The sequence below is a fragment of the Helobdella robusta genome, assembly GCF_000326865.2.
Source record: "Helobdella robusta unplaced genomic scaffold HELROscaffold_3, whole genome shotgun sequence".
NCBI lineage: Eukaryota > Metazoa > Annelida > Clitellata > Rhynchobdellida > Glossiphoniidae > Helobdella > Helobdella robusta.
Window position 1 is genome coordinate 3,533,198 of NW_008704501.1, and position 13,529 is coordinate 3,546,726.

General features: G+C 30.6%; 2 protein-coding genes across 2 annotated transcripts; both read right to left on the reverse strand.

Moving 5' to 3' along the window:
* Positions 1–5,783, reverse strand: HELRODRAFT_188581 (hypothetical protein; the record flags this gene model as incomplete). Its single annotated transcript, XM_009021280.1, has 9 exons — positions 1–491; positions 645–824; positions 1,791–1,900; positions 2,031–2,534; positions 2,682–2,751; positions 2,899–3,117; positions 4,047–4,139; positions 4,896–5,027; positions 5,701–5,783. The coding sequence occupies 9 exons, from the start codon at positions 5,781–5,783 to the stop codon at positions 374–376; spliced, it is 1,509 nt and encodes a 502-aa protein (XP_009019528.1). The 3' UTR covers positions 1–373.
* A 1,509-nt stretch (positions 5,784–7,292) lies between these two features.
* On the reverse strand, positions 7,293–12,192 carry HELRODRAFT_161358 (hypothetical protein; the record flags this gene model as incomplete). The annotated part of the gene is made up of 6 exons (XM_009021281.1): positions 7,293–7,568; positions 7,671–7,841; positions 8,082–8,183; positions 8,405–11,120; positions 11,278–11,327; positions 11,404–12,192. The coding sequence occupies 6 exons, from the start codon at positions 12,190–12,192 to the stop codon at positions 7,293–7,295; spliced, it is 4,104 nt and encodes a 1,367-aa protein (XP_009019529.1).
* Positions 12,193–13,529: the final 1,337 nt, after the last annotated feature.

The following is a 13,529-nucleotide window of genomic DNA, read 5'->3' on the forward strand; positions in this document are numbered from 1 at the left end:
TTGATTGGCACAAAATTGTATGACGAGATAAAATAAAAATAAATTCATAAATTACAAGTTAGTAATAGAAGCAGTTGGTTTCAAAAACACTTCTCATAACTATTTTTTTGTCATCACTCCGACCGAAGGTGAAAATGTTACAATAACGTGGAAACAATAGTGCTAATAAACATTATTAAATATACAATTAACAACGTCAGGTATAAATATTGATGCAACTTTAATATGTATTTGGTCAGGCTTCGAAAATTATATATATAAATAATATATGAATTTTAAACAGTAATTGGTCAGAATGAAATTGTGTGTTGATGCACAGCTTAGAATACATAATCCGTTTGTTACTCAATATTTACACTGAATGGAATCGGCGTCACGACCTCTTAAGAAAGCTGGAGTGATAATCGCCGTGGGACCTCTGAACGGTGTGCATGTTCCTCTTGATGCTGTTCTCCACTGACCCCGTACTCGCCATCATCATCATCAACGGTCTGCAATTTTAATCAGGGTATGTTAGCATTTCATAATTTATAGGTCGAGAGAGGTATAATAAAATGACCAAAGAAATTAATGACGTGCCAACAAAAGTTCGCAGGAGGTGCATTTTTAAATGAATATTTTGAATGTTAAACGTCGTCACTAACTCGATGAATCTTTTTTTCTTAAGTCCGTCCTTATTGTCGTCGTCTTCAACATCGTTGGCGTCTTCTTTGCTGTCTTCTTCTCTATACCTCTTCACATTTGATACTCTCTCTTCATCTCTCTCCTTTGCATTCAACATCATCTGCTTTCTCATTTCTTCCTTCTCTTCTTCTGTCATTTTCCTACAAAGGATTGAATGGTGAGACAAAATATCAAACATCATCGTTTAATCCATTAAGATTAGGGATGCACCGGATTCAGGTTTTTCAAATCCGGCCGGGGTTTTTCAAATCTGGTCGGATTTAAAATTCAAAAACCGGCCGGAGCCGGATTTTAGTTACCATTTTACATACGTTAGAAAAAATACTCACATTTACGGTTATCTACATGTTGAACATCAAAAAATAACACCTAGCAAATAGTTAATTAATTCAAATATATGAATAAGCTGTGTGATACGCCAAATTCTGTACACAAAGATCAGCTTATAATTTATGCATAACCCATGTTATAGCATAAAGAAAATTGTCCAGCTCATCTCATAATTAGTGATGTTGTTATTATGTGTCATGTATGCACGTGCACAAATTCTTTTACACAAAGATCAGCTTATAATGTATGCATAACTCATGTTATAGCTCAAAGAAAATTGTCCAGCTCACCTCACAATTAGTGATGTTGTTATTGTGTCATGTATGCCTAGCCTAACTTTAACATACCATGTTCTTAAATTAAGCGCTTATGTATCTTTATGTATATATATTATGTAGCTATATGATCCGTCATATACAATTATATAGTATAAACACGTGCACAAGTTCTTTTACACAAAGATCAGCTCATAATTTATGCATAACCCATGTTATAGCTCATTTCACAATTAGTGATGTTGTTATTATGTGTCATGTATGCTTAGCTTTTAACTTATTGACGTAAAATTAATTGATTTCAATAAAATTTTTTTTTCTATTTATAACATTTTTAAATGTCGATAGACGCTTAAATCCGGCCACCAAATCCGGCCGGGGCCGGATTTGATAAAAAAGCCGGATTTTGGCCGGAGCCGAACTTCGGTGCAATTAAGATATTTAATTCGCTAATGAATCCAATTTGATTCACAAGTCTAACTTTGAAAAGAAGTACCGAACCTTTTAACTTTGTTCCTGACGGGCGGTGGGATGCCTTTCTTTTTCAGGTCGATAATGCTGTAATCTACTTTATTTGATGTTGTCCTACTGTCTATGTTGTCTAATTTTACCTAGATGTTTCAGTGTTATTGAGAAAATAAAAATTATATTACGTGTGTATTAATAAAAAAATTGCGTAAGAAATAATATTTAATTCTGCTAAAATAATGAACTTAATAAATAATAATGAATAATACTGACTTCAAGACCGAATCTGTTGTTTCTTTCCTTTTGTTTCCTCCTCGCCTCTTCATCAGTATCAACGTCACTGTCATCATCATCATCGTGATCGTCCCTATGTCTCTTCTTCTTGTGCTTTTTATTTCTGTCACCACTGTCATAATGTTTTTTAAGTTTGGTCAGTTTTTCATGCTGTTTCCCTTTATGTTTTTTCCTTTTGTGGCTAACCTCATCATCCTCATCACCATCATCATCACAACTTTTACGTTTCTTTTTGTTCATTGCAGCAGCTCTGTCGCCTGCATATCTAGCAGCATCATCACCTTCACTACAACCATCATCGTCATTTCGTTTACAATGCCGCTTGCTTGTCACAGTCATCTTCTTCTGTCGCAGTACAGCCATGTACCTGGCCAGCAACTCTTCACCTTCAGATGAACTTTCGGAACTGCCTCCTCTTTTCCTCTTCTTCTTCTTCTTCTTCACTTTTTTCTTCACTTCTTTTTCAGTGGATTTTGTGTTTATCTTTAGAAGATAAAATTGTGAAAATTTCAATAGTAATAAATATCATTATTTTTAATTTGATGTAAATTATATAATTTAATTAATCATCAAAGTGAATTAAAAGAAATTGAAAACATGATTAAGAGAATATTTCACTACAATAAATACCATGGCTTGAAGTTTTTTCATTTTTAGTGGATTCTCCAGGATCCTCTTCTTGGCTTCTTCTTCTTTTAATCTTTATAAGTGAAACAATTTTACTGATTAAAACAACATCACATAAAAATTATTTTCAACATCTGAAATATTCATAAGGCAACAATGACAAATTTCCTCACTTAGAAATATCACTAAAATGAAATTTGAAATGGAACATGGGACAAACCTAATGATATATAAAGGGTCTTCCTTCATTTTCAGCTGCATATCCTGCTGTGATCGTCGAGCGATGATTTCGTTGAACAGCGCACCGGGTGCATTTTCAGACTGAGGTGCTTCAAGTTCGTGAGTGATTGCCTTATCGATACGTCGTCCCAGTAAATATTCTTCATTGTCAACGTTGTGCTCCTTGTATATCCATTCAATCTTCTTGCTTGGTTCACTGCTAGAAACATATAATAAAAAATTTTATTGAGAATTTTTATGACTCAGCTATAAAGTTTTACTTTTTGGAGACAATTCAAAAACATTTTGCAATCACACATTTAAAAAATCAAATGTGGCTTAATAATCATCTATTTGATTAAATATTAAATAATGATAGTTTCAAATCGAACAAAATAAAATCCTATCTTTATCTTACATTATCAAGCTTTCATAAATTACTTGATTAATAAGTTTAAAAATGTGCTTGTTAAATTTAAAAAAATATTTAAATATTGAATATTTAATTAATTTTGAGTATTTAATATTTAATTAATTTAATTTATTATTGGTATACTAACTAAAAAAATTTAAGTCCAAGTACTTAGTACAAATATTAGGTAAAACGTGAGATAGGTATTCCCATGGTATGGTCCATGTTTACAAACAATAATAATTTACTTTTAATAAATTATCTAGCGCTTGATTATTTATTTATATCAAATTGAAAATAATTTAATTAGGTAAGTTTTTTAGATCATTACTTGTCAAATAGTTGAAATAATGAACATTAAATAAAAATAGTTAAAATATGAGTAAATTTCTGTTTTAATAACAATCAATGTCTTATTGAGTGGTTAAAAGGGTTATGGTTAGGGCCTCCCTTTTTAACAAAATTTTCAATCATTTCACAAATATGGAGTGGTTAAAATTTTCAATCATTTATGAAATGATTAAATAAAATTTTGTTAAAAATGGAGGCCCTAACTCTAACCCTGTTAATCACTCCATAAACTTACCTAAGAATTAACTTGTATTAAATTACTTACCTAAGAATTTGAGTCCAAGTACTTAGTACAAATGTTAAATAAGATTATAAATAAAGTGAACAAAGGTAGTTTGTTAGGATTAGTAAATAAAATAAATAATAAAATGACCAAGGGAACCTACTTTGCTGATTCTTTCAAGACTTCCAGCAGTTTCTTCCGTTCATCTGTGCCTATTTCTTTGAATTTTTTTACAAGTTGTTTATCCATCAAACAACTTGAATGATAAATTCAAATACAAAATTATTAATAATAATAAGTGATCGTCAACGCAGAGATATTCGTAAAAGTTTATATACAAAAATCACTAAAACCTACTGTAACGATATATGCGGAAAAGTTTTGCTTATTTATATAAAGATCCGGACAAAACAGCAAAGAAAAACCAAAACTTATAATATCTTGTAAAATGAAACCAAAGATATTTTTTTATTGCATTGATTAATTCTTTTTGAGATTTTATGACGTCATGATTTGAAAATGAATCATTGTTAATTTTTATTAATAAATACGTCCAATAAAAAACTTAATTTTTGTATTCTTTATCAGATGTCAAAATGTTGGACCATTATCAATATACAAAAATTTCGGTTGCGTTTTGATGATTGAGAGTGTTAGTAACAAGACACCTGCTTGTCTTCTGCTAAAATGTTGGAAAAATTATTATCATTAGATACAATCAAACAAGATCATCGTAATAAATTAATTTATTTATATCAATGTAACATACACCCCGTAGACATGCAAGCGTTTGGACGGGTGTCTAACAAATAAGTTTATTTATATATCTTATTAACAGGTTATTCATTTGGATTTCGGATTGTCAGTTCATTAAATTAAAGAAAACAGGAACATACATATATATTTAACATAGCAAGAACATGAAATAGTCATCACCGTCATTATCACGCTATTACTATCATTAACTACATTACAATTCTCTGAGGTCATTCGCGCATAACATGGATCGCACGTGTTGGCGAAGGTGGGAATATCTTTGCGTTCGAACTCAGTCACTGCTACAGCAAGACTAGATGCCATCACTATTTTACCACTTCGCCATCCATATATGATGTGATTGTTTTGTTCTGACGAAGATTGATGTCTGGGAATTGAAAAAAATGGATAAATGGTGCGGCAAAATTAACTGCAGAAATAAGCATATTCACTGAGGGAATCCTGCTTCGAATGAAATCAAGAAAGGCACCATGGAACAAAATCCAGCATCACTAGCAAGATACTGAGTAAAGATTGACGGTCAAAGTACAAAACCCATTCAAAGAAAAGAACACGTACAAAGCAATGAAACAACGTTTTGAAACAACAATCAATCAATCTTCGTTTTGCGTCCAAAGACCCGGTTTCCCGAGGTAGGACGTTGTTTTCTTTGCCATCAACTTTTTGCGCCAAATTAGACGATCAGTTGTATCCATTTCATTTAAATTTAAAGCTTTCATGTCTTGCTCGATTGTTTGCGACCAGGACTTCATTGGACGGCCTTTGGGACGTGTGCCAAGTACTTCAACATCTGCAAGAGAAGTTATGGCACTGTTTCCACTTCGTTTGACATGACCAAACCACCGCAGACGGTGTTGCCGGCATTCGTCCTTTATATCATCTAAACCAGCACGACGCAGGATTTCGGTAGATTTGATGTGGTCCTTCAGACTAATTCGTTGCAACCATCGGAGCATTTTCATGTCGGTTCGTTGAAGTTGTTGTTCCAGTTTGGTTGTCATTGGCCATGTTTCTGCACCATATAACAACACCGGTCCAACAACGATGAGAAAAAGAGAATATGGAAAGCACTAGAAAGGATGTAATGGACGTGAATGCGTGGTTGTGTCTGCTGCCTAGCCATTGTCGCATGTGCATTAGTAAAAAACTTTTAGTGACATCAATTAGAGTTTCGCTCTAAAACTGATCTCATACCTAAACAATTTAACAATAAAATTGATTTTACACAAACAAGAAAAGAAGATGAGAACGTTTTATTGAGGGCGGAATGACTAATTCAAAAAAACTTCAATGCGATGATCATAAAAATAGACATCTCTTTTTATTATCACCAAGATAAACAGCTGGCGTATGAGATGAAAAAAATATATGAAAAATAAAAATTGTATAAGTAGTTGGTAAAATAAAATGATGACAACAAATGCAATTTTGCTGGAAAAATGTACTTACATTCTAGGCACATTTCAACAAAACGGTAATTTACAATATAATCCTCCAATATATATCCAACTGACTTAGAAATAATAATAAATTTAACAATGAAACCAAATAAATTGTAATTTTTAATAAACAACAAGACGATCTACCAGTTATAAAAGATATGCACAAGGCGTATAATAAATATTTTATATCATACAAAAGGAACATATGGTAGTGGAAGAGATGTTTCATCGAGAAATCCAGAAAAATATGCCGTCATTCAGTTTCATTTTTACTGAATCTCAATACAAAAATGTTATTTCTAGAAATGTGATTAACAGACAAAATGTAACTTTACATCATTAATAAATTATATAGATACACCCAAACAGAGTTCATTAAAAATGTTTAAACTGTTACTAAAATATTTTTAAAGATATGAAATTTCTAACCATGAAGTCAGTTATTGCCACAAAAATGATAATTTACGTTTGCAAAAAGTAATATAAGCATTAATTAATTAATTAATTAATCGCAAAATTGATACATAGGTACTATTGTTTTTTTTTAGAGAAAAGGATTTTATGGAAAACTAAAAACTGAATGATGAATGGAGAAAATTATCTGTTCGATGAAATTGGAATCAATGTCAAATTTGGACAACATATGAAAGAGGCATTTTGACAAATAAAAATTTTTTTTATAAAATTTTACTAAAACAATATGACAAAAAATTAATTTATATCACATGGGCTCACCTGAAACTATATCTACAAGTGCTTTCCACTTCATGAACACAATTTGCAATGAAAATTTTTATTCAATTGTTCAAACATGAAAAATTAAAAAAATATTTGTTTTTGTTGATTGTATTATTTTATTTGTACGTTGTTTATCATATTATTTATTATGATACATGTTGTTTTTTCAAAAAGAATATGATTTACAAGAGCAAACTGATATGGAAGTGAACGATATTAAAATACAATCAATACATGATTTTTAAAAATTATTGATGATCACATGATGATATGGATTGCAAATTACAAAATTAATAAAAAAATATTATTACATCGTCATCAATTATAGAATAATGAGAAAATGAATCAAAATATATTAATCACAATGAATGAATGAATGTAATAAACGACTTCAACAACAGAAGAACAAACAAGAAAACAAGGAATAGATAAATAGCTGAAAAATAATAAACTCAACAGTTTGAATGAACACTGTTCCTGTTCATTGTATTCCTCAAGGATTGTAGTTGAGCTTGGCTCAACAGTACATTTTCTTTCAACTCGTTACAATGAATTAAATAATTATTCTTATTAGTGTAATATAGCACTAAATCATTGAGTTGTTGTTCGGTCAAACTGCTTCTGGATAACGAAAGAAGATGCTCAAGTCGTTGTTTAACATTTTCTTTGATCACAAGAGCTTCCTTCAGCTTCATCTTTAGGCCCTCTAATTTGGTGTGATGGGTCGCCTGCAAAGAAATAAAACGTCTGTCTAACAAATGCTAATGTTCAATCATGGTATGCTCAAAAACATAAATTCTGAAAAGAAATTTCGATAAAAAACTTCCAACCTTTTCTTTATCAGTTGAGTTATGAGGCAAGCCAGTGATGTTGTTTTGGATCTTCATGATCATTCCACAGAGTTTGAACAACAACTTCATCACGTTATCCAGCTCTTTATCCAGAGAAGCAAACTTATCCACAAGTTTACCCTCCAAGAATTGGGAAAGGTTTGTAAATATCTGCAAGTTATCATTGAATATTTACAATTTGCTAAATGTGATTAGAAAAACCTGATGTATAAAGAGCAAATTATGCAAATATTCTGAAGAAATGATAGTTCAATTCTGAGCAAGTGAAGCACACGAAATATTAGTTATATAATATTTCTCAATTTCCATGCCGTTCTAAACATACTCATGATAACTAGTCATCCTTCTAATCATCTTTCATCATCATGAAATTGATGTCATTCAACTAACCTGCGAGCCTAATTCTTCATTGTTTTTAAGTTTGCTTTCATAATTTATTTTCTCAAAAGTCAAAACTTCAAGTTTCTTCACCAATCTATCTTCCAGCTGCATCTTGAAAATAAATTTTTGAAATTTATTCAATATTGAGATTATTTAAAGACATCATATCAGACATAATTCATTTATATTACATAACAAACGCAAGCTTCATCATCACACTTAAATATGTTGAATATTAAGAGTATATATAAGATAAAATACAATGAACAGTTTTATATAAAATAAAACTTAACAACTGCATAGTCATAAAAAACACAAAAAAATGGAAAAACCTTGCAAAATTCAATATTGGAATTGGCAAAATTGAAATTGTTATCAATTTTCTTGTTGTTATTGAAAACGCCATCTTCATCCCCGCCAGAACGATACTCAGCCGGCAAGAAAACATCTCCATTTTGCAAATATCTAACAACTGGTTGATATCTCATTTTGAGTACACCAGACAAATGTTCATCACAGTCTTTCAACTTGTCAGCAGCATAAGTTATCAAGATGTTGCAATCCTCCTCCTCTGTAAATAATTTTCGTCTGACAAACTTATTCTCTGAGTGAGACCTTTGCAATGGATTATTCATTTCAACCTCTGTATTATACAGCGTGGTGGTAGGCGCAAACTTAGTTGCAAAGTTAGTAACCACTGGTGAATATATTTCATTGCTTACAAATTTTTCCCCATCATGTTTCAAAGAGGTGTATGTAAGATTGTTGTAATCACTTTTAAGCTCCTTTCCACATTGAGATAGGCGTAGTTGACTTGTCCTTGGTGTTGATGTCGTTTCGGGTGTTGCTTTTGGTTTAGGTGTTAACTGTGGTGGAGAACAAGTTGGAAGTGGAGGTGGTGTGATGAGAAGAGATGAATCTAGCATGCTTGTGTTGAGTTTATTTGGTGGAGTATTTGTTATGTGTGACTCTGGCGATTCAGAAAAACTAAGTTTGCTGATATTTTGATTTTTTTCATTGAAATTTTGAAAATCGTTTTGAGTTGAAAGACTGTCAGCGCTCTTATTGATGACAAAAGCTTTATGGGTAACGATATTTGTAAATTTAATTTTGTTACTATCATTAACGAGGTCAGGCGTAACTAAACATGCCGGCGCAGTCTGATCACCAGCAGAATTATCATTTTCAAGTAAGTCACTATTGGTGGTAGGTGTTTTGGAACCTGAATTGAAAGGAGAATTGAAAGATGGAACAGAGAAGTTAATTGGTCGATACTTCTTGGTGAATATGGATGCACTGGAAAATGCAGACGGTGATCGGTTGTATGACGCTAGAGAGATGGAAGATGGAGAAGATGAGGAAGGTGGGATTGATGATAACGACGTTTCAGACACATTAGATGATAAAGATTTAGCTTGGTGAATTGCATTTTTATGTTCAGTTGTAACAGGAGAATGTTCAAACCATTGTTCAGACTGACTGAAGTTAGTTGACAGTAAGCTTGTTTGCATTTTAACTGAACTGTTTAATGGTGAGATGCTTTTATTATCATTACTGAGTAATTTATTGCCGCTACTGCTGCATTGTAAGGCCAGGATTTTTGCTTGTATGTTCTTCCCTATGTGACTATTTTCATTGATTTTCACATTATAACTTGTGTTTATATTCATTGAATCTGAACCAGAAGTGATGTTTTGTTTATGACCAGATTGTTTATAATTTATGTTTGATGTTATCTGATCTGATGATGAATAGGAATGTTGAGGAATGTTGATGTTCTTTCCAGGATGTGGCTCGACATAACTTCTTACATTACAATCCTTAGAAAACATTGACTGACTGACTGAACTACTTTTCTCATCCCAACTTTTTTGAAGTTTTATAAGTGATGGGTCATTATTTCTAATGGAAAATTGTGGTTCATTAATTGTTCTTGGTTCAATATTCAGTTGACAACTAGTGCTTTTTGATAGATTGCGATGTGTCAGTTGCTTTGGGAAATCATATCTCTGCATCTCATTTGTGTAACTTTCATCCAATTCACATTTCTTATTGTAACATGCCCTGTCCATATCAGAAACATTATTTACAGAGATGTACTTCATGCCGCACTTTGATAACTTGTCAAGGCTTATCAATTTTTTAGGCATAACATTTTTTTGTTGACATAAATTTTGACAGAATTCAGCAACGTTCAAATTTTGCTGTGATGAAGAAGCTTCGGTGTCATTATACTGTAAACTTTCTTGAGACTTGGAAGCAACCGGGTTATCGCCATTATTTGAAACATTTGCATCAATTTGGCTATTGGAGTTATACAACTCAATGTAAAAATTTGAGCTATAATTGTTATGGCACAAATTATTTTTGTAATACGATTTAGCAGCAATGTCTTGAGGGTGATATGACAAAACATTATCATTAGTATCAACAAGTGTGTCACTGACTTGAAAATCTTTAGCAGTGTTCGTTTTTACTGCTGGATGATTGGTCACTTGCTCATTATAACCGGATTCATGTTTCTGTTTATTTGAAGTGTACTTATCAAAATGTCTTTCATGAACTTGATTATTAATATCATGCACAGCAAAACTGCCCCTGGCGACAAAGTTATCAACCAAGTTAGAATGGCTAAAATTGCATCCTGAGTCACGAGAAACTTGATTGAAATTAGCATTCTGGCAACTGGCATCTATGTTCATAAAATGCTGCCCATTATAATTATCAGCTGAACAATTTGTAACACATCCAAATTTATTGAGTAGTATGACATTGTGCAAAGCAATATTATTCTCACCACGGTTAATATCTGACATAACATATTGCTTGCTATCAACATTTGAGTAGAAACCTGAACTTTTCCTAGTAGAGATCAAATTAGAACTTTTAGAAAAAGAGAGCCTCCTGGTTTGTTTTCTTATTTCTTCTGAATAATCTTCAAACTTTAATGTTGAATTTTCATTGGAAACTCCATCTGCACAAGCTTGCATGCTCGTCAAATTGTTGACAATACTTGAATTGTCACTATATCTTGAATCTGGTGGAATTCTGTTTAAATGATAAATTTTTCTTCAATGTTATAAACCATTAACACCATTTCAAATAATAACTATTGTATTTCAGTTTTATATGATGGTTGATCTAACTGAAAATATAAAAAAAAATGGTATGGCAGAAACAATGCAACTATATAACATCCAATTACATGAAATCAAATAGGACAACATACTTAGCTGTATCCCCATGAATAATTTTCTGAAAAAGTTTGAAAATATTAAGATAACAGTATATTTATGTGACAAAAATATGAATATAAAACACAAATGCAAACCTTATTTCTAAATATATTATTGTCTACCAATGTGCTTTCTTCATCCTGAAATTCTGAATAAGACAACTTTTGATCAACATTCATTGGCAGAGAAGCTGATTTCATGTATTCTCTCTTCTTATTCTTCAAATTAATTTCATCCTCTTCTTGATTAACAATAACATCATCATCATTTGTTTTATCTTCTTGATCAGTACACTCATTAAAACACTTCAGACTTTTATCCACTGATTCATAATCATCGTGTATTCCAAATGCCTTCCTCATTGACATTTGAGCTTTTCTTTGTCTAACAAAAGCTGGTTCTTTTAAGTCACTTTCCACATTGGAAATATTTTCATTATATCCTTTACAATTATAATTACAACTATCGACAATAACAAACTTTTCAGAATTCACATACTCAATGATCTTCTGTGAATTTTTATCAGATTTAAGATCAGAATAGGATATAGACCTACCTGCCTTTTTTAACTGGCTTCTTGAGAGTTCATTATCTAAATAATTTGGATTGACTTCAAAACTGTTGTCACCATCAGCATTTGAAACAGGGTTTTCAATTACAAAGTTTGAATCAGCAGCTAGATTGCTCGAAGATGAACGAACATTATTTTTTGTGCTTTTCTTTGTTCGAAACAAGTTTTTTAATTTAAAAGAATTACTGCTTTCAACTTTTTTTAGCTCATTTAAATCTGTTTTTGGCCTTACATCAACAACTACAACATTTTTTTCAACTTCATCTGACTTCTTTGAACTAGATTTTTTCAATTTTCCAAACGATCTCCTCATGATGATAGAAACAAAATGGTATGTAATTATTAAATTTTATTTTTATTACTAACTAAAAAAACATAACTAATTTCAATTTATTTATTTACATAAAATAATTAAAATTAAACAAATAAATGTAAACTAAATTATTTTATGCTGATATTAAATTAAATTAAAATTAAACAAAATAAATAATTGAATTTTATTTACTACTAATTATTAATAAAATTTTTTATATTAAAAACCCTTAAATTGTTTGATATATAAATAATTAATCAATGATACTTATGAAATATTATTTTTATAATACTTTATAATTTTTTTAATAAATAAGTAATTATTATAAATTTTTTAAAAATTTAAAAAATTAGCAACTATTTCATTTAAATTTCATCTTCTTGGGACTTGGAGTCTTGACATTTTATAATGATTCATTTATTTAACAATGATTCTTTGTATAAATATTTATACATGAAGGAAGTTCAGTGGTTATATATTAGACTTTGATAATTGTAACTTTGAAACAGCCACAAAAAATCATGAGACATTTTAAAACATTTAAAAATGTTTAATTTCTCAGCAATCAAAATGTTTACCAAAAAACCCAGACGACAAATCGAGCCTATTTGAAAAGAGATGTCCCAGTTTTGCCGGCAGTTACTTGTTGTTGGTTGATATATCATTCAAATACATATATATATATCCATGTTCAAATACTTATAATTAATTACACTCACAAACATGCACACACATATATACACGCATTATATAAATATATAGTATTTCTTTATCTCTTTATTTATATATTTGTTAAGATTTTCATCAATAATTGCATTTTTAACAGTCTTAATCCAACATTTATTAAAAAACACGGACTGGAAGCAACATTGTGGACGACCGCGATGATCGACTGGAACATGAACTTAAACATGCTGTGGTTTCCATCAATAACTATATATTTGTAAATATTTGCCATTGTTTGTTATCTTATGCATATGATACGAAGATAAAATTATGAAAACTAGTTAAAATCAAAATTCTTTTTATTAATAAACCTTAACTGGAGCCTGAACATTTTGTAGTGGCATAGTAAGTATCATATATACAGAATAGCAATCATGTTCTTCACATTATAAACATTAATTGAAGAAGAGAATTACGCCGCAGACACAATATAAATTTATAACATTTTAACATTTGGTTTATTAAAATTAATATAATGATAATTATATTATATATGTGATATATATATATATATATATATATATATATATATATAAAGAAAAAGAAAGAAAGAGAGTGAATAGTATTAATAGTATGAAAATATATAAGCAATGGATGCAGGAAGTGTAAAG